This window comes from Grus americana, chromosome 7 (genome assembly GCF_028858705.1).
Source record: "Grus americana isolate bGruAme1 chromosome 7, bGruAme1.mat, whole genome shotgun sequence".
Taxonomy (NCBI): domain Eukaryota; kingdom Metazoa; phylum Chordata; class Aves; order Gruiformes; family Gruidae; genus Grus; species Grus americana.
Window position 1 is genome coordinate 38,119,993 of NC_072858.1, and position 19,033 is coordinate 38,139,025.

The following is a 19,033-nucleotide window of genomic DNA, read 5'->3' on the forward strand; positions in this document are numbered from 1 at the left end:
AGCGCGTGTCGGAGCACGTCAGCCGAAAGGGGTTTTTTTTGGACAGCATGGAGCTGGGAAGGAAATGAGATACCTCAAAAATAAATGTGGCTGGGTGTCATCAGCATTTGGGGAGTAAGCGTTGTTCCCCCAGGACAGAGCGATACCTGGCAGTCCCCATCCCAAACGGTTCCTGCGGCGACAGGGTGACATCATATTTTTTAACCCTTGCTCAGATGGGACAGTCCCAAAATGTAAACTTGGAGGCTGATTTTTGAACCGAGGGAGGGACGCCAGCAAACCCAGTGGAGGGCTGTTATTTTTTCCGGGGTCGTGGGTAGGCACGTGGGCTCCTGGGGCCGTGCCCGGCGGCTCAGGAATGGGATGGCAGCGGGAAGGGAAAATGAGAAAGGCACGCCTGGGTCATGTGTGCCTCGGCATCTCGATCAGAGGCAGGATTCACTGCTGGGGAGGCTAATTTTAGGTATTTTAATTTTAGTTCCTTCCAGGTGCCTCTTAGGTTGGCTCTCTTCAGGCTTTAATGAACCCCCATTAAAAAATACATTTTCCGGAGGCATAAATAGACACCGATTGCTCTTCAGGAACCCGGGAGGCTGCCGGGTCCCAGGGAGTCCCACCGCTGCCCTCCTGCAGCGAAAATACTGCAGCCATTTCTAGGACAAACCTTTTGGCCAGGCTTAAGGTGATGCCAGGGAGACTCGGAGGGGTCGCCGTGGGGCTGGGGTGCAGCGGCACGCTGAGGTCTGGCCATCCCTCATGGAGACGCCGGACCTCGAAAGGAGATGGGAGGAGAACACGTCATGGCGAGCAAATGGAGGCGTGTTTGGGTAATTCGGGGTTTATCGTCGAGGTCCTGCGATGGGACGGGGACCATTTGCCCCATTCCCCATCGTACCTTATTGCTCCACCAGCGGCCGTTGCAGTATTCGGCTTACGGAAAACGGCCGGTGCCGTTCCTTTATCGGCAGGTAGACTCTGCCCCCCGCCCTCCCCGATCTCACGGGCAGCGCTGTGTTATCTGCGCTAGTCTTAAATCACCAACCTTCCTTCTAAATAAAAGGAGATAAGATGTTCTTGGAGCCGGTTATCCTCCCGAATTTCCTCATCTGCCCACGCCCGATGAGCTTGCAGGGTTTTGCACATGCGTTGACCTCCATGTGTGGGATCTTGCAAGCGCCGTAGCTCCAGACATCTACAGCACTGAAATACGGTAAATCCTAAATTTAAAGAACACAAAGTGATGAGTCTGTGGACTAAGAGACCGTTTGGGGATTTTTTTTTTTTTTTTTTATTCTTAGCCGGTTTATTTAATCCGAGTTCTTTGGGTTTTGCTCGGGTCTGAGCCAAAGCGTTGGATTTGCACGCTCGCTTTCTCTGAAATCAGTATTTTATTTGCGGGAGGACAGCGTCCATGCCTCCGTCGGCAGCGTTGGGATGGCCGATGGGGGTTTGAGGCTTTCGCTTTCCACTTGTCCTTCCCACAGCAATAATATTAATTGTGACTGCTGGCGTGCTTGTCCCCATCAATTCTTCTCAGGAGCAGCTTTCCAATATTCACCCAGCTGTAATTATAAGCACCAGGATAAAGCCTCATTAAATACATTATTTTATTTGGGTTTTCAAAGAGTGGAAGATGCTTATAGCAGGGTAGCAGGAGCTGTTTGCCCTAAAAAGACAGGCTTTCATTTCGGTGCCGATATCCTCACCCCTTTCGCCCCCTGCGCTCTTGAGAAGCCATTCCCCGCCAGCTCGTTTAATTGCACGGGGAATTGATCTCGGGGCTCCCGTTTGATTCCCATTTTTATGCGTCATAATGAGCGCCCACACGCTCAGCACGGGTTTGCTAACGAATTATTGGCCTTTCTGCTGCCCTCAGCCTTTGCTGGCAGCCCATCTTCCCCCACCTCTGTCAAATACTCCCTGGAAATGTTTAAACTCAGCCTAAAATATTACTTCAGGTGACTTCCAGCTCTTCTTCGAATAGAAATAAATACCTAAATATGTACTATGAATGGCTGGAGGAGTAGGGAAGAGGAGAGAGGGGCAGGTCTGGCAGCCCAGGGTCTGCTGGCCATGCCCGTCCCTGCCCTCCCCTGGAGCTGCTGGCACCGAGCCCTCCTCGGAAACCCTACGGGGAGGGCAGCAAGGGCTCGTCCCAAATGCATCGCTGCTCATCCAGCCAAAAATAAAAGCGTTGGGTTGGGTAGTTTATGGCACAAAGAGATGGCTCTGCCCCAAAGCGCTGCTGGGGCTGCATCCTCTGCCCTCCCCAGGACCTTCCCCATCCCAGGGACTTCCTTCCTCCCTCTTTCCTGCCTTTCTAATCTCCCTTTGCCAGATCCTCCGGGCTGCATTAACCCCAGCTTTGCCATTTTGAGGCTCTTAATCCCATTGCAAATCATACTGGGGAGAGCTTGACGTCCCCAGAGAGGGATGTAACGCCTGTGCTCCATGAAGTGGCCGAGATGCACACAGGAGCATCTTCCGGTGTGGATGCTCCCAGGGTCAATGCAGAGGGCTGCGCTGCACAAAATCCGTATTTTAAAGCCTTTTTTCTTCCCGCTGTCAATTTTCAATGTGGAAGGAGAGGGAAATGCAACGAGCAGGGGCTGAGCAAAGGTTCATTCTGATCTGAGCGGTGGAGCTCAGAGCAGCCGCTGCATTAGGTCTCCTTGATCTTGCAAGAAAAAGCAAATAATTATTGAAATGCTAAACGTGCTATGCTGGAAAGACTGCAGGTAAATCCTTCCAGAAGGACACAGTCGAGACGGGCTTCAACCACGTTTTCCCAACTGACAAAGAGAAGGAAGGGAAAACCCATCGCTGCAGGAAAACCCAGCCAGAAAGGAGCCCATAGCCTTGCAAACTGGCTCGGGAGGCTTTGGGTGGAGGATCGCTCAGGGACGAGCTGCGCGGCCTCAAAATTACGTTGCTTGGGGAAAAACCGAGAGCAACCCTTCAGCATCTGAGCAGATGTGAAGGCGGCACTTGGGAAAGGAAGGGGAAGGGGAAGGGGAAGAGGAAGGGGAAGGGGAAGGGGAAGGCAGCTGGAGGGAAGCGGGGATGGAAGGAGGAAGACACCAGGGTACCGCCATGGTGTGGGTGATGGCCGAAGCACACCCATGTCACCCCGTCACCCCGGTCATGCTCCCTGCTGTATTTTTAGAAGGTCTTGGTGACAAACAAGGGTGGTAAATAACAGCCGGAGTCTCTCAGCCCGCGTGTTCCTGATGATTTCGGCAACCTCCAGCCTCGTCACAGTTTTCTTGCCGTTCATTTCCAGCGACTCTCCTTTCCCGAGCATCCTCCTCTCGTCACCTCCCAGGAGAAGGTGCGTCCCGATCGCTCCACGCGGCAAGGACTTGGGCTCCTCGACTTCACAAAATAATATTAATACAGGATCCCAGCTGCTTTATGCCAAGGCACTTCGTTTCAGCCACAGCCGTAGCGGTATCGCTGCGCGTGGGAACTGCTTGTGCATTAATATTTTTTAAAGCTCCATTTTCCACCAAGCGATTCTGGGGCCACTTGCGGTATTAAAAGTGATAGGCTTGTTTCCCTTCCGGACTATTCTTTCCCAGGAATTAAAAAGGAGCTGTCGGTGGTATTGTAACAACTCCCAGGCTGATGGGAAAACTCTTTAACTCTTTTCTAAGAAAAATAATCCAAGTAAATCACCTTTCAAGAAACAACTGAGCGTATATTGCTTATTTAGCTCACATGCTGCAAGGTCTGCGCTGGTGGCTTGGATCACCACATATGCAGGTACATATCTCCCTCTGTAATATATATATACATATTTTTTTTTGATCACTCACTTTTTATACCATTCATCGAAACTGCCACAGGGATGGGATGCCGGTTTGACCCAGCACCCCAGATCCCTGCGTCTCCCCCACGCTGCATCCCCAGGGCCGCGGTGGTGCCTTCGCAGCCTTCCTTGCTGCACCCTGTCACCCTGCACCCCCACCCTGGTGCACCCTCTCCCCTAGCACACCCTCTTCCCAGTGTACCCCATCTCCCTGCACCCTCTTCCCAGTGCACCCCATCTCCTTGCACCCCCTCCCCTAGCATACCCTCTCCCCGGTGCACCCCGTCTCCCTGCACCCTTTACCCTAGCGTGGTCTATCCCCAGTGCACCCCTTCCCCGCAAGCACCCTCTCCTTGGTGCACCTCGTCTCCCCGGCGCATCCCCCCCAGAGCACCCTCTCCCCGGTGCACCCCCCCCCCCCCCAGAGGAGCACCCTCTCCCCGGTGCACCCCATCTCCCCGTTCCCCCCCCCCCGAGCACCCTCTCCCCGGTGCACTCCATCTCCCCGGTGCCCCCTGTCTCCCAGAGCACCCCCTCCCCTTGCACCCCATCTCCGCACCCCCCCACCCCAGAGCACCCTCTCCTTGTACCCCATCTCCCCATACCCCCCCAGAGCACCCTCTCCCCGGTGCCCCCCATCTCCCCGGTGCTCCCCATCTCCCCGGTGCACTCCATCTCCCCGGTGCTCCCCATCTCCCCGCACCCTCTCCCCGGTGCCCCTCATCTCCCCGGTGCTCCCCATGTCCCCGGTGCTCCCCATCTCCCCGCACCCTCTCCCCGGTGCCCCCCATCTCCCCGGTGCACTCCATCTCCCCGCACCCTCTCCCCGGTGCCCCCCATCTCCCCGGTGCTCCCCATGTCCCCGGTGCTCCCCATCTCCCCGCACCCTCTCCCCGGTGCCCCCCATCTCCCCGGTGCTCCCCATGTCCCCGGTGCCCCCCATCTCCCCGCACGCGCTCCCCGCACGCTCCCAGCCCTGGCCCCGCCCCCGGGGTGACCCCGCCCTGCCGGCTCCGCCCCGCCCCACCCGCCCCGCCCCCGCGGCGCCCCCGCCTAGGGAGTTTCCCTGCCCTCTAGCCTGCCGCGGCCCCGCCCACCACCGGCAGGAGAGGGAACGCAGCGGCCAATCGTCTCTCCGGGCAGGGCATCCGCGTGGCTCCGATTGGCCCCCCCCCCCGGCCTGGCTTGACAGACCCCGAGGCGGCGAAGGCGGCGCCCTGATTGGTCATCTCCGCCGGCCGGCCCCGCCCCGCCGCTCCCTCCCTTCTCCACGCCCAGGCGGCCTCAGCAACCACCGCCGCCGCCGCCGCCGCAGCAGCGTGAGGCGGCTCCAGCGGCGCGATGGCGGCCACGGCGGGCAGGTCGCTGCCGCTCCTCCTCTGCCGCCGCCCCGCCGCGCTGACGGCGGCCGGTCGTTTCCCGGCGCTGGGGCGGCGCCGCCAACAACAACAGCAGCGGCACCGGACGGTGAGTGAGGCGGGAGCCGGTGCCCTTCAGGCGGCGGCCGGCTGAGGCGGGCGCGGTGCCGGCAAGCCGCTGCCGGCGGGGGAGGGGGGGGGTTCGCCTGGTTCTTCCCTCGTTCCCCTTCCCCGGGAGGCGGCGGCCCCCGGCCCGGCCCGGCCCCGGCAGCTGCGCGTTATTCTTAGCGCCGTCGCCGGGCGAAACTTGAGCGGGGCGGGCGGTGGTAGCCGAGCCCCCGGCCCCGCTCCGGCAGCGGGCAGCTCCCCGGCCCTCCCGCCGCCGCCACCCCCGCCCCGCCCCGCCGCTCCGTGCCAGCTCTTTCCCCCCCTTTTTCCGGCGGACACGGGAGCGGCCCGGCGCAACCTGCGGTACCGGGGACGGACTCCTGGGGCGGGGGTCGGGTCCCGGCGGGGCGCGGCCGCCAGGTGGCGGCGAGGGGCCGCTGAGAGCCGGGGGGGGGGACGGGACGGACGGACGGGGACACGGGGAGCCCCCGGCGGGGAGAGGCGGCATCGGTCCCGGTGCAGCGGGGGCACGGACGGGAGAGGCGGAGAGCAAGTGCCCCGCGGTTCTTCGCCTTTTTAAAATATTTTTATCGTTTCCTTCTCTTTTTTTTTTTTTTTTTTTTAAATTTTTTTCGGCGCCGCCCCTCAAGGTCAGCCAGGGGAGAGGCGCTCGGGGGGGGGTTCCCCAAATTCTCTCCGAGGCGGTGTCATCCAGGTCGGTGCGGTTTAACGGGGAGGGTGGTGGGGGGAAAAGAAAAAAAAAAAAGGGGCAAAAAAAAAAAAAGCCAATTTTTGTTTGCTTCCCCTGCAGAAGCAGCACGCTTGGGGGCTTTGCCAGAAAAAGAGAAGACTGGCAGCACATGCGTTGCTTACTATGTGTCTTAGGGCGGAAAAAAACTGTAAAGGCGGCAGGTTGCGTTTTGGAGCTCGAGAGATTTGCTAAAAATACCGGGAGGGTTTTTTCTTTTTTTTTTTTTTTTTCTCTTTTTAAACTAAGGGAACAGTATGTAACCGTGGGATATTCTTCTAGCTTTTGCCACAATCTGTTTTACTGCTGCCTATAAAAAAAGCTGCTGTCGGAGGTGTGCACCTGTCGCTCACTTGTTGTTTCGCTGAAGCAACTAATCGTGAAACTACCCAAAGCCACCAAAATCGTGTATTAATGGGGTGACGGAGCAGGGCTCTGAGCTCCCTTGGAACAGCAGATATAACACTGCGTCCCTAGGGTACCGCTTAAAGACCAGCTAAGTGTTTGTGCCTCGTATCTTCAGGGTGCCGGTAGTTTCTCTAATGGTGTTGGTTTGTTTTCACAGCGATGGGATGCCAGAGGTTCTGTCGATATCGTGTGTCTCAATTGCATCAGTCCCATATTTGCAGTGCGGTCATTCACATGTGCAAAGTGTGACTTCTGCAGCGTTGACTTCAGGTTTTGTAAATACCAACCTGATAAGCGAGGCCACCAGTACCCTGGATTCTGGTCGGGAGTGGAACAGCCTTTTCAGCTTTTTGTAGTTATTGCAGTTGTGGCTTTTAGCAGTCTCTGGCCCAGAAAATAATAAATTATTTATCTAAATTTAAGTTGACCTTTGCGATTAATTTAACAGAGACTCGGATTCGTGCTTGATTCTGCTAGTCAGGCTAAGCATAGCAGTAAAAGTGCAAGGAGATCACGAACAACCGTTAAAAAATATCCTGAATCTCTTCTGTTTGGCTGGGACACTTTGCTGCCGCTGTGGCCCTCGCTGAGCGGTCGTGGCTGGAGTGCGGGCACACTCGGGAGTACACTAAAATTGTACTGTCTAGGCTGTCTCCTTCAGGTACTCGGGGGAAGAAGGATTTTGTGTCCCGTGGACCAATGATTAGAAAGTTCTTCTGCCTTTACTACCGGTTGAGTTATGCTGTTTGGTTTTTTTTTTTTTTTTTTGGCAGCTTGGCTGTTAGCCACTTGTGGTGTTGCAGTGATTCTTTTTTGGGGTTTTCCCCTTTTCCATAGGGAGATTGTATGCGGGTCGGTTCGCTAGGTGTTGAACGCTGAAGTGTGCCTGTGAACCTAGCGATCGAGTGAATGCTTGCTCAGAGCAGGTTGGTACCAGTATCCTAACTGTTCCTTTTGACAGCATCCATAACATGCCTATTTATCTCCTCACTGAAAAGATGAGTTATCCTTTCCATCACGCTGCACTTGATAAACTATGTGGACCACTGGGAGAGAGTAGAGACCCGAGAGCTCCTCAATCCTAGAATAAATGATCTCCAAGGAGAAATTAGAGGAACTGGAGCTCCTCGTAATAAAGAGAAAATCGAAAGGAGGTTGCTGCAAAAAAGGAAGCAGAAAAACAGAAAATCTGTGTTGGGTAGGAGAAGAAGTAACTAGCTTACAGTGCGAGAAGAGGGATTTGGTTAGATGCTGGGAATCTTTTTACTGACAGTAAGAGTAGCGAAATGCTGAATGATTTCCCAGGAAAGCTGTTCAATCCTCATTATCGGAGGTGGTTAGGACAGGTTAGACTCAGATCAATCGGTTATGGCTGATGAAGAATTGATCCTGCTCTGTGATAGCACTGGACCCTATTAAGCTTCCTGAGTCGATAGATGATATGAGAAAATAGGTAGAAAGAGTTTGTGTAATGTAGGTGTAATTAATAGAGTGATTGTGTTCGGTATGTGTGTGCAGTATTGGTTTTAGTACAATAAATTCTACTCGGTTACTTCTCAGGATGGCTGGTTTCTAGCAGAGGTGATAAATTAAATGGGCTTTCTTGAGATAGGGTGGGAATACTAAATGGTCTTATGGATGAGTTCTTTCAAAAGAGATATAAAATATGCTGGAAGAGCCTGGGCCAATTGACCAGGCTACTGTGAGAGGCCAGTGCTTTAAAACAAAGCAAGCAGATGGGTAAAGGGTAAACAATGAGATTGTGATAACATCAAACAGTAGAGAGGGCAAAGGTCGAAGCTCTTGAATAAATACTTGGTTTCTGAACTTTCAGATGGGAATACAGTAAAACTGGGAGATGAAGGGCTTGAATGAAACATTTGCAGCTTTCTTAAGGGTTTTGAAAGCTGAGGGAGTTGGGAAAGGTCAGCGGGCTCGACATATAGCAGTGGGGTTATGGAGGATCCAGTGAGTCTTCACGTTCTGTCCTAGCTAAACAGTATTACAGGCTGTGAGAGGAGGAGGTTGCAGAATATTTGAATGAGAAATTCACTTATCGATCTCCAAATAGGAAGCAGCAGGCGGGAGGAAGCGTTTACCGATACCTGTGGATTTCCCCTCTGAAAGTGATGGTGATGTTGCACCTCGCAGGACGGCTGCGCAGGGGAAGGAGAGCGCCAGTCGGAATAATCACGTAGAAGGTGGGGCTGGAGCATCCGTAGCGTTGGAAGAATATGGCAGAACTGAATAAATGGACTTATAGCAGAAGTAGCTGAGGTTGCATCTCTTTCCACTACCCCAGTCTCACTTAAACGTACGTGAGTGGAAGAAGCCTTGTAGAGGTGAGACTTAGCAAGCACCTTGGCAGCGGAGAAACTGCGGAAGTCAGCTGGAGGGGTTGTAAGGTCAGGGGGAGCGGGTGGGTGGCTACGGCTTTGGAGATGATTACAGCTGAATAGTTCGTAGAGCAAAACATAATAGTATTGGTGCTTGTTTTAAATCGGTGCTGTGCGCGCCTCCTCGTTGGGAGGGAGCTGTGGCGATCCGATGTATTGCTGGGGGGTCACCCGTGAAGATTGGGGGGTGAGAGAGGCAGTTCGGTTAATCGGGCCAAGGTAACTTCTGCTGGTGGGAAGACCAGAAATAGCAAAAGTCTGTGTCAGGGAAGCAATCTGAGGTGGAATAAAAGTATTGTGTGTGGTTTCTTTTTCTATGTGCTAGCTTCGTGCAAGCAGTAGGAGTGGTGGGGAGAAGCCTGGCCGGTGCTGGTCAGCAGGGACTGGTGTGCTGCGGGGGTGCGAATGCACGACCCCATCGCCGACTTCTTAAGCAACAGGAGCGGGATGGGGATGGAGCCTGTGGTGGGCGATTAGGTGGCACTTCTCAGTCTAGTGGTGTTTGCTGGGTTATTAACTGGTGGGAAGCGTAGCAGCCATAAATCATGATGCTACCTATAAATTAAGGCCTTTGTCCTGTGGTAATTTCCTAGTGCTTAATACAAAAATTGCTGCTATTTTCCTGTTAGGCAGCTTGCCCTCAGAGGAGCAGGGAGAGAATTAAAGTGGATGTTCCTCAGAGGAAACTTCTTTATGAAGCAAGGGAAGCCCCTTCTTCGACTCCTACTTGTTCCGGCTGCTGTGGGTGCGGAGGGTAAGCTGCTGAAGGCGAGAGCTCCGCGCCGCTGAGATGCAACGGGGCTGGGAAGCGGTCCTTTGTGGAAATGGGTCTCAAAGAAGTAAGCTACAAACGTTTTTTTAAATACGCGGTGGTAGACAAAGGACTTAAATAAAATGCTCTGCTTTTGCACGTTGGATGCCTAATCTTTGTGGTTTTCTTCCTGCAAAGATCAGAGTCTCTTCTTGTCGCGTTTCTTAGTGCGTGTAGCCAGTGGTTGTGTTGGATCGGTACGTGATCAGCTGGTTCAGCTCTGGAAAAAAATACGTGTAGAGAATGAAGGGCTTGGCTGTATGTGGTGTTCCTCTGGTCGTTAATCCTGGGTAGATCAGGAATAGTGACTCCTGGTGACTTCTTCTAAGCCTAAGGAGGAAAAAGTGAACCTGACTGAACTGCAGCCAAATTTCAAGTAGTTTTGCAGGTTTTTATCTGTGCTCCCGCTGAGGACCAGGGTTACCTGTGTCGGTCGGCCCTCCAAGCAGGGTATGACTTTTGGTGCAGGCAGCCCTGTTTTAAGGATGCGGTAGAAAGCATATCCCGCAAAGACAAGAGGACTTTGTGCCAAGGAAAGGTGTCCTGGGATGCGCGGAGCCTTGGGAGGAGGACGCAGTGAACACGGTGCTGCAGCTGTCCTTTCCTTTGCACAGATACTGTGTGTATTCCGTGATATTTTTTTCATTTTGTTTCTCCATGCTATGGCCGAAACTGTTGCAGCATCAACTTCCAAAGATGCTGTGGTGGTAATTTCCCTGGTGGGACCCCGTAGCCACCTGGAGCCCTTGCTGGCACAAGCAACAGTTTATAGCCCTACTGTTGCCCATCTCTTGAAACAAATTTATTTAACAGGTGAAGCTTGGGGCTCATGAAACTGGCTGCAAGGATGGTGAGGCTTGGAAGAGTATTTTGGTGTGATGTCTGTGTTTTTGCTGAGGATGGAAACTGGCGGACTGCTTTAATTAACTGAACTTCTGTTTTCCTGACCTTGCATACTGCTGATTGTAATTTTTAAATGAATGATTAAAAGGCTGAAGGACTGGTGGCTGTCCTATGGTTTGAAGGGGCATAAACCAATTGTTCTCTCTGGATCTTTGGCTGCACTTGTTGCCTACCCTGTCCTCCAACGTTTCCCATGCTGGGACATCCATAGGAGCAGTGACGTGCGTGCTGCAGACCAGGAGAAGGTGCATCTGGTGTCACTTCGGAAGTCAAGATGGGATGTGGCTTGAACTGCAATATAAGTAAATACCAACCCAGCAGAGCATTTATCATGTTGAGGGAGCCCCAGGGAGAGTTGATTTGACCGTAAAGATGGATCTTTCCACCAAACCTCCCCCTTTTTTTTTTCCTGCTTCTTCCCCCGCACACACACTTGCTGTCCCGCTTGCTCCTTGATCGCCTCACCGAAAACAAAGGTGGCGAAAACATAACGATTTCTTGTAGCTGTCATTGCTGTTTGCCCACTCCGGTTCTGCCTAAATTGATTAAAATGGAAAGCAAAGCAAGGTCTGCTGCCTCGTGCCGGATTTAGTGCCACAGGGAAGGCTACAGCTCAACGCTATTTTGAAAGGTTCAGAAAGAAAGAAAACTTTTCCACATTTTTTACTTCAAATGAGATGAGGGAACCTGCCCTTAGCTAATTATAGAGCAATGGAATACCAGTACTAAGTTGAAAATGTGCTTTTTAGGTTTTTTTGTTAGATTGTCTTGGGATTTTATTTGCACAAATAAAAAGTTAGAGGGGGATGACCGGCAAGTGGTTTTGGTGTGTGATAGTTGTTGAAACATTCTGTTGATCATATTCATTCTTCCAGAACAAAATAGGTTTTGAAGGGAGGCTGAATTTAACAAAAAAAAAAAAAAAAGAGGCATTTCGTAGCTTTTGATGTCTCTCTTCATTCAGTGAATAGAAAAAAAGCTTTACTTGGCAGTGTCCGGAGAACACCCGTCCAGGGCTCTTCATATATGAAAGATGAGCGCTGTACAGAAAGGAGTAAATATTGGGGGTTTTGACAATTATTTGATGATACTACTTTTTTTTTTAATTTCTAACTCAGACTGTGGGAATAGTCAAGAGTTTGTATGGAGGGTCTGCGATAGGAAAGGAAATTAGTCATGGTAAAATTGATCCAGTTGTTAAAAAAAGGTTTTCAGGACAGATCTCTTCCCTATGGGGAGTGTTTCTCTGCTGCCTTCAGACAGGATGGGTCTAGCTCTCCTTACCAGAGTCAAGCCTAAAAAAAAAAAAAGTAAAATCTTTTGTTGTTTATTCATTTTTTCTAAAGCTGTTTTTAGACTAATCTTCAAAACAAGACTTTCTGTGCGATTAGGTCCCACCCGGTCTTGAGGGTAAAACATAACTTTTGCGGCTTCACTTCAGATTTGTGTATGAGTCGCTTGTTTGCCATTCTATGAAATAGCATTGAGATGGCACAAATCTGTAATTTAAATTATTCTCCTGTTTGTAGGTCCATGAAAATGTAGAAATGGTTTTAGATTGAGTGGCTTTATTTTTGTTTGTTGGTTAGGGGGTTTTTTTGCCTTTTTTTTTTTTTTAATTTCTATATGTATTTATTGCAGTGTCTGGTGGTGGTCGCTCTTCCTGAGATCCCAGCTGCTGCTTTCTGCTCCCATGGCCTCTGGTAGCCCTGTGTGGGATGAGGAACCGTCCTTGATAAATTTTGCTAGATGAAACTGTGTGCTCTCTGCTCGCCGTGGAGGAATACTTCTAATCTCTGAAGTGCTCTCTGGATGAGAGACCACCTGTGATATTGCTGATGTGGTTTTCATTGTATCTTGGTATTTGCTTTTTGAGGGCAAATTAGAGTGATCTGGCTTTAAGGACTGTTTTGTCCTTGAGTATTTAATGATGAAAAGAGAATGACTTGTCCCTTTTCTATTAAAGTTTTAGCAAAGGGTTTTCTTCCTGTTATTAAAGTCTCAGTTGGTCATCAAAATGAGATGTCACTTTAATGAAGATGAAAATATGCAGCACTCGAATGTGACGCGGAATTATTTTCCAGTAGGGCGAGCCTATGGGGTATCACTTATGTCTCATGTAAAAGACGAAGCATGTCGGCTCTCTTTTCCTGCATTCTTGGCAGCTCTTAAGGAATTAGGAAATGTAGAACAACTTGCATAAGCAGGAGAAGGGGAAAAAATGTGGCAAACAAGCTTGTTTCAGCGATTCGCTTTTGCGGGCTTCCCCAGGAGGAAGGGACTACCGTGCGATGAGGAAACTGTCAAATCTCTGAAACTGCTTATTGGAATAATTAAAACTCGAATTTCACTTGGATGGATAACTTAGGAAAGATCTACTGTGGGGCGACCGCCATAAAGTAGTCTCTGGGTGATTGTCAGTCTTGTGTTCTGTCCTGCAGCCTGCTGGGAACAAAATAATTCACTCCGAGGTCATAGCCTAAAAAGTTTTATAGGGTTTAAGAAAGCCTTTGTGGAACGTATTGCTGTTTTGAGAGGATTTTGGAATAATGCTATGGTAACAATTTAGCTCGCTTACGTCACACAGGTCCCAGTAGCTTGCTCCTCCTTCCGTTGTCCGAAGCTTACATAGACTCGAAGTTGTGTGAGGTGGTAGCAATGGGGTGAGGGATGACGGTTGCCAGATAAAAGTAGTAAGCCTTGGCTTTGCAACGTTCCTCGGTAGGAGCTGGGGACACCCGAGTGCTTGCTCTATCAGATTGGTACCGCGCAGAGCTTCTCGCTGCAGAGCACCTGGGTATGGAGTTAAGTTAAATCCACCGGCAAAGGTGGCCTCACCTTCGTTAGTTGTTGCACATGGGTTGGAAGGAGGAACGCAAAACAGTTGGATTTCTTGGATCGATGTGCGTGCAAGTTCAGGTGGGAAGGCTCACCGAGCAGTTCATGAATGAAGTGACTGTGAGGTTGGCGGCCAGCGAACAGCATCCTTTTCTTCCAGATTATGAAGGGAGTTTCTAGCTCATCCTCCAATTTTCTGGGTCAGTTGCTGGAAAAGAACCTAAAGTTGCTTTACGTTTTCTCTGTTCTGCGTCACCGTCTTACCTCGAAAAGCACTGAGCTAGGTGAAGCTTTTCTTGTTTTGTTGTGAAGAATGTTGTGCTTCTTGGGCTGCACAGTGAGTTTATTTGGATGAGCTCATGTCAGTTGTTATTGTACCTCGGAGCTGCTGAGGAAAAATGTGTTCCCTAAATGTAGTAATGGAGATGACTTGTTTCTAGACTTGAGACTTGTATGTTTTGGAAATGGGTGGAAAATCAACATCAAGAACCATTCAGACAGAACCCGACATATGGTCCTTGTAAACTCATGGCTTTGTCAATGATTTGTAAAAGGTATAGCTCCCGATGAGCAGGAGGTGCTCCCTTGACATATGGGCTTGCTCGCTGTCAGCTGAAATGTGAATCGACGGTATCTGCTGAACCGTGGCTGTTTATTCCTTGTCAGCCGTTCTTCTCTACGTGGCTTCCTTCATCTCTGCGCCTACCTGTCACTTGACTTAGGTACTGTAGACCCCCACGTTAAGGCACGGTGATAATTGTCTTAAGTCCTCATTTTCTTTTGCCAACGATGACTCCTAATGATGCTGCGTTCTTTTTGATTTGCAGCTGAATTCTGTAGAATGCATAGCAAATGGATGTTCATCAGCCAGAACGCAGGTTGTGAAATTTAATCAGAATAGTGGACTCTAAGGTATGTCTCAAAATTAAAGAAATTAGTTGTGACAGATTATTGTAAAAGGAAATAGTTATTCTCTCCACTTAAACCATTTTTTTAAAAATACATCCTCATAATTTACCAGTGTCATTTTTCTTAGATGTTTGGACTTAAGTGACAGTGAGTTTTCTGCCTAGCAAAGTAACTCCAAAAAATGAGAATTTAAATACTGCTCTGACAAATGATGATTTTAAGAGAAAACAGGCTGCCCAAGGTAGCATGAGAACGACACAGGAATTCCTCAAGTTGTGTGTTAGAACGCAATAGCCGGGGTCTGGATGATGTTTGTTGCGTGGAACTTTTCCTGTATGACTGCTCATTATGTACATAATGTTTACCACTGAGAACAATTTGATATACCACGTCCCATTCATGTTGTCTGGTTTTAGACAAAACTCGGATGCAGTCAATGCGTAATGCAGCAGTAACCTTTTAAAAGTAATTTAAATGAATTGGGAACCTGTCTGAAACATTACTGAGGTTCTTGCATGGTGGGGAGATGGGAGAGGAGGCTGGCAGAGAAAGTGATTTCTCACTGAAATAACAGTGAACTGAAAAAGTGCAGAGATCTCCCAGGCGGGGGGAAAAAAAATGTAATTCCTTTTTTGGAATGAAAATGTTCTGATTTATCATGTGATTTGGGAAATCCTCTTGGCTTTGTGCAGAGGGGAAAGGGAGAGTTGAACATTCTGTCGGATGATGAAGCATGGCATGTTTGTGATGCATAACGGCATCTGCTGCATAAAGAGCTCCCAAGGGAGACTGCTGCTTGCTGCAAGGCTATTCCTATTATCAAGGGACTTGTTTCTAAGGCAGTGATAACAGAAATTCCATTGTCTAAATATTTAGTAGATTTGATAATTACACTGGTACAGCACTGTATGGTTTCCTCTCAGTTTGGGGATATTGTATTTAAGAGGAGAGTAGGATTCTTTGCCTGGGTGTAAGGGATTCAAAGGAAGCCGCTCCAGTCTCTATCTTGTGAAAGAAGAGTTGTATTACGAGCAGTGTATATTGCTGGTAATGAAACGGGCTCCTAATACTCCCCTCTGAATTAAAGGAATATATTAAAGAATTTTCCCTTCCTGTTGCAAGTTCCAGATAAGCTGCTCTTGTACTTTATGAACTGCCTGGAAAACTGAAGAGGGAGTACTATTTGGCTTTCATTCAGGCGATGGTCAGTGCCATGCATCACGCCGAAGGACTTGAGGAAGCAGAGGGCATGTTGCTCGAGACTATTTCCAGGCAAGTGCAGGCAGTAGGAGTAAGTGTTACGTGAATATCCAGGCTCCATTTTGGCTGCAGCATCACACGAGTTTCAATGTACTGACTGACTTGCAGCCTGCCCACTGCAAAATATCAGGTTGGTTAACTGGAGGTGACTTTGCTGCTTTGAGGCAGCGATTTTTTCCTGAAAAGCTTTTGCATTAACAGAGCTTTTTTCAGCATTTAAAAGGGCTGTTGCTAGAACTTGTTATGTTCTTCAAAAGCATGTTACAATGCCGTATTATTCACAGAGTTTACTGGCCGGACAGATGAGTCAAGACTCTGAAAGGAGAGGGATTTTGACACATTTCCAGTCAGTCTCACTGTGGACCTGGTTTGGTTTTGTGTTTGGTTTTTTTTTTTTTGACACCTGAAAAAGTGGTGTTGAAGGGAAAATCTGTTACGCATGTTGAAACGTCCATTCCTAGTTGCTGGGTGGGATGATGGAAGTCTGATTGCTAAGTAACAAGAAGCTGATGGTCCAAGAGCTTTGGTTTGAAGCCAAAAAGCCATGGATTTCTCCGACCACAAAGCTGAATAGAGTGATGGTGTCCAAGATTAATTTTATCTTAAGAATAATTTTGTCCAAAGATAAAGAACATGACTCAGATTTGCACACGTACTCATTAAAAATAAATCATAATTTTGAATCAGCTAGTCACTCCTGTGTGTAGGAGTGACCATTTCCATATTTCCTTTTGGCATTTAATGCTCAAGAGAGTAATTTTAAACAAACAGTTTCACAAAGTACTCCTCTTCATTATTTAGCTAGATTGAGTAGGGCGGGATATGAGACTATGCAGATACGGTCTTTTGAGTTGGCAAGGATGCTGTAAGAAGGGACTTCGAGAAAAGCATTAATGTCACACAGGCACTTGTGAAATGAATTGTTTTGTAAATAGCATTTTTGAACAGATGTTGTTTTTTTGTCTTTCCCCAAAGGTGGGTTGTTTCTGTTGACTGTTCCTGTACGCCATTCAGTTTTTCCCTACATAGCAGCTCCTTTTCTCATGCTGAATGTCTGCTTGTAATTACAGCATCGTGGGTTTTTTTCCACTTGCAGTCGATGATACACGCGTTACATCAGTTGCAGGACGCGCTCCTCTCTGCTGTCCCGAGCACACTGGTAACACACAGCTCCAGTTTGATGGGAGCACCCGGGGCTTCGGATTTAGGGCAGTGAGTTTGGTGGAGCTGCTGTTTTCATGACCTACTTCTTGGGCAAGCAGAGAAGCAAAAACTGCTCTTAGTGGCTCAGATGAGAGATTTGGGCCTTTTTTTTTTTTGTGTCTTGGGTTGAAAAATAACCAGACTCCAGTTTGATACAGTCTTACTCCTCAACGTTAGGAACTGCGTGTCCCCTGAATTATTCAAGTGTCAGTGAAGAGGAGAGGAAAAGATGAGAACACCTAAGCATAGAACAGTGTTGCTTTCAGGATTTAAAACAAGCACCCTTTCTCTCCTAAGGAATTGTTTGTTATTGCGGTCAGTCAGATGTAATTAATTTCTTCGTTTGTCCTTTGAAGAGAGGTAGGTGTGTAATTGACTCATCCTAAACACTTTTATCCATGTTTTTACTTTCATTTAGGAGATTTGGCAACACTCATAAAGCCGAAGTGCTATGATTAGCCTGACATTTTATATAATGGAGTGCACCATAAAGCACTGTTTGTTCTTGGAATTACGGTGTCGGAGCACCACGGTACTTTTCAAGGCAGTATTTACATAATTTGTGTGGATTTCTACACTAGATGGAATCTGCATTGCCATGTGACAAGCAAATAATAGGTGTATCTTCATGTTTGCTGTGTATCCGAAATAGTCAGTATACGAGTTTGATGGCAGCACAGAGCTCTGCCTCCTTCGGGATGTGATTTTTCTAGCCACAAGTTAGAGCTGCTGATGCTTCAAGCAGGATTCTGACTCGTGAACACTTAGGAGTTTTCTTATCGTCTCGGGAACGTGGAAATACATGGCTTGCAGGCGCGTGAAGAAAGCCGAATGGCTATCGCGGTGCTGCGAGACCCCCTGGAGTCTGCGGAGACCCTACTGCGTGGGTGTCTAAGCTGATTGTGAAACCCGCGCCTCACTGAGGATGCGTGTCGTTACTCGAGTCTATCATTACTGAATTGCCTTGGCTGAAAAGTAAAGTAAGCCTTTACCTCCTTTCCACTGAACACACACACACACACACACGCGCCCCTCTGGTTGTCTGGTAATTTTTTAATGCGTTCCAGCTCTGTTACTCTGCCTCCTTCAAGCTTTTTCTAAAGAAAACAATCAAAAAAATAATAATAATACTTTTAATCTTTTATTGTCATACTTTCCAAGTTCAGACATGTTCAGTTTTCATAGTACTAACTAGTATCCCATGAATCTTGGTTTTTGGTCAGGCTAACTGAGTTCTCAAAATATTTCCCTTTTTCTCCATTTGTAAGCGGGAGGTAGTTTAAAACACTTCTACATGAGTTATTTTGGCCACAATTTGCCTTGGAAAAAGCACGCTCTGAACCGCTTCATTTGAAGACAGTTATACTTACCTGATAGTGACCGGCTTGGTTTGCCAGCACTGGAAATAATATGCATGCAACTTATTTAATCTAAAGCGATTAGAATTTGCATTTTAGGAATTGGGTCTACAGCTTCAGCTCTCCAGCTCTGGCTTTATCTCTGCACTGGGATGAAGCTTGCACCTTAATATTAATTGTCAATCACGGTAATCACTGAGTTATGAGGCTTTTTCCCATCCTCATTAGCAGTTTCTGCAAGATTTCCAGCCTGAAGGCTGTATGAACGAACAGATTTACCTCTAGCTTGTCTGTTTTCTGAAGAAATATAACTAGTCAGAATAGAAGAAAAGACTTTTTTTTTTTTTTTCTTGTTGTTACTCTATCTTCTTTCCCGCTGCAATGGTATTTTGCCGAGTGCCTCAACTTCTGCCGTGGGCTGTTTGAGATGCATGAAGAGCTGGTACATAAACATGAGATGAGCGCTGAAAATCTGTGCGACTTCTTGGTAGAGAAATTTTGATTTATTGTGTATTACCTGAATGTAAAATCCTTTCAGCTTTCACCGTGAAAAATATCTGTGTAATTCATTGCAGAACTGAAAAATATTACACATGTTGAAAGGACATTGTAAGTATAATAACTTCATCTTTTTGAAATCAGTTAATGAAGTTCAAGTTGAACGATATTGAAAGTCAACTTGATAACTTGCTGATCCGTATAAATAAATGTCACTGACTCACTGGGAAGCTAGTTGTTTTCCAAGCTAGGGGAGAAGGAGAGTTCCAGGCAGAAAATCAAAAATTATGGGGGGGAAAAAAAGCAGATGAAGAATAGGATGCAGTTGAACTATTGTCATCTGTTCATATTCCACGTTGCCATCTATCATTATTATTATCTTAAGTACAGGAATTTGATGGCACATCAAAGCACTTCAGTGACT

The 19,033-nt window shown here is 48.3% G+C and overlaps 1 protein-coding gene across 1 annotated transcript in view; it reads left to right on the forward strand.

Moving 5' to 3' along the window:
• Window positions 1-5,065: 5,065 nt before the first annotated feature.
• The window catches only part of MCU (mitochondrial calcium uniporter), a 95,014-nt gene continuing 81,046 nt past the window's right edge, over window positions 5,066-19,033 (forward strand). Inside the window, exon 1 of the mRNA XM_054831620.1 lies at window positions 5,066-5,278. Within this exon, the coding sequence (XP_054687595.1) occupies window positions 5,153-5,278 (126 nt within the window). The 5' untranslated portion in view covers window positions 5,066-5,152. The remainder of the gene's footprint in view (window positions 5,279-19,033) is intronic.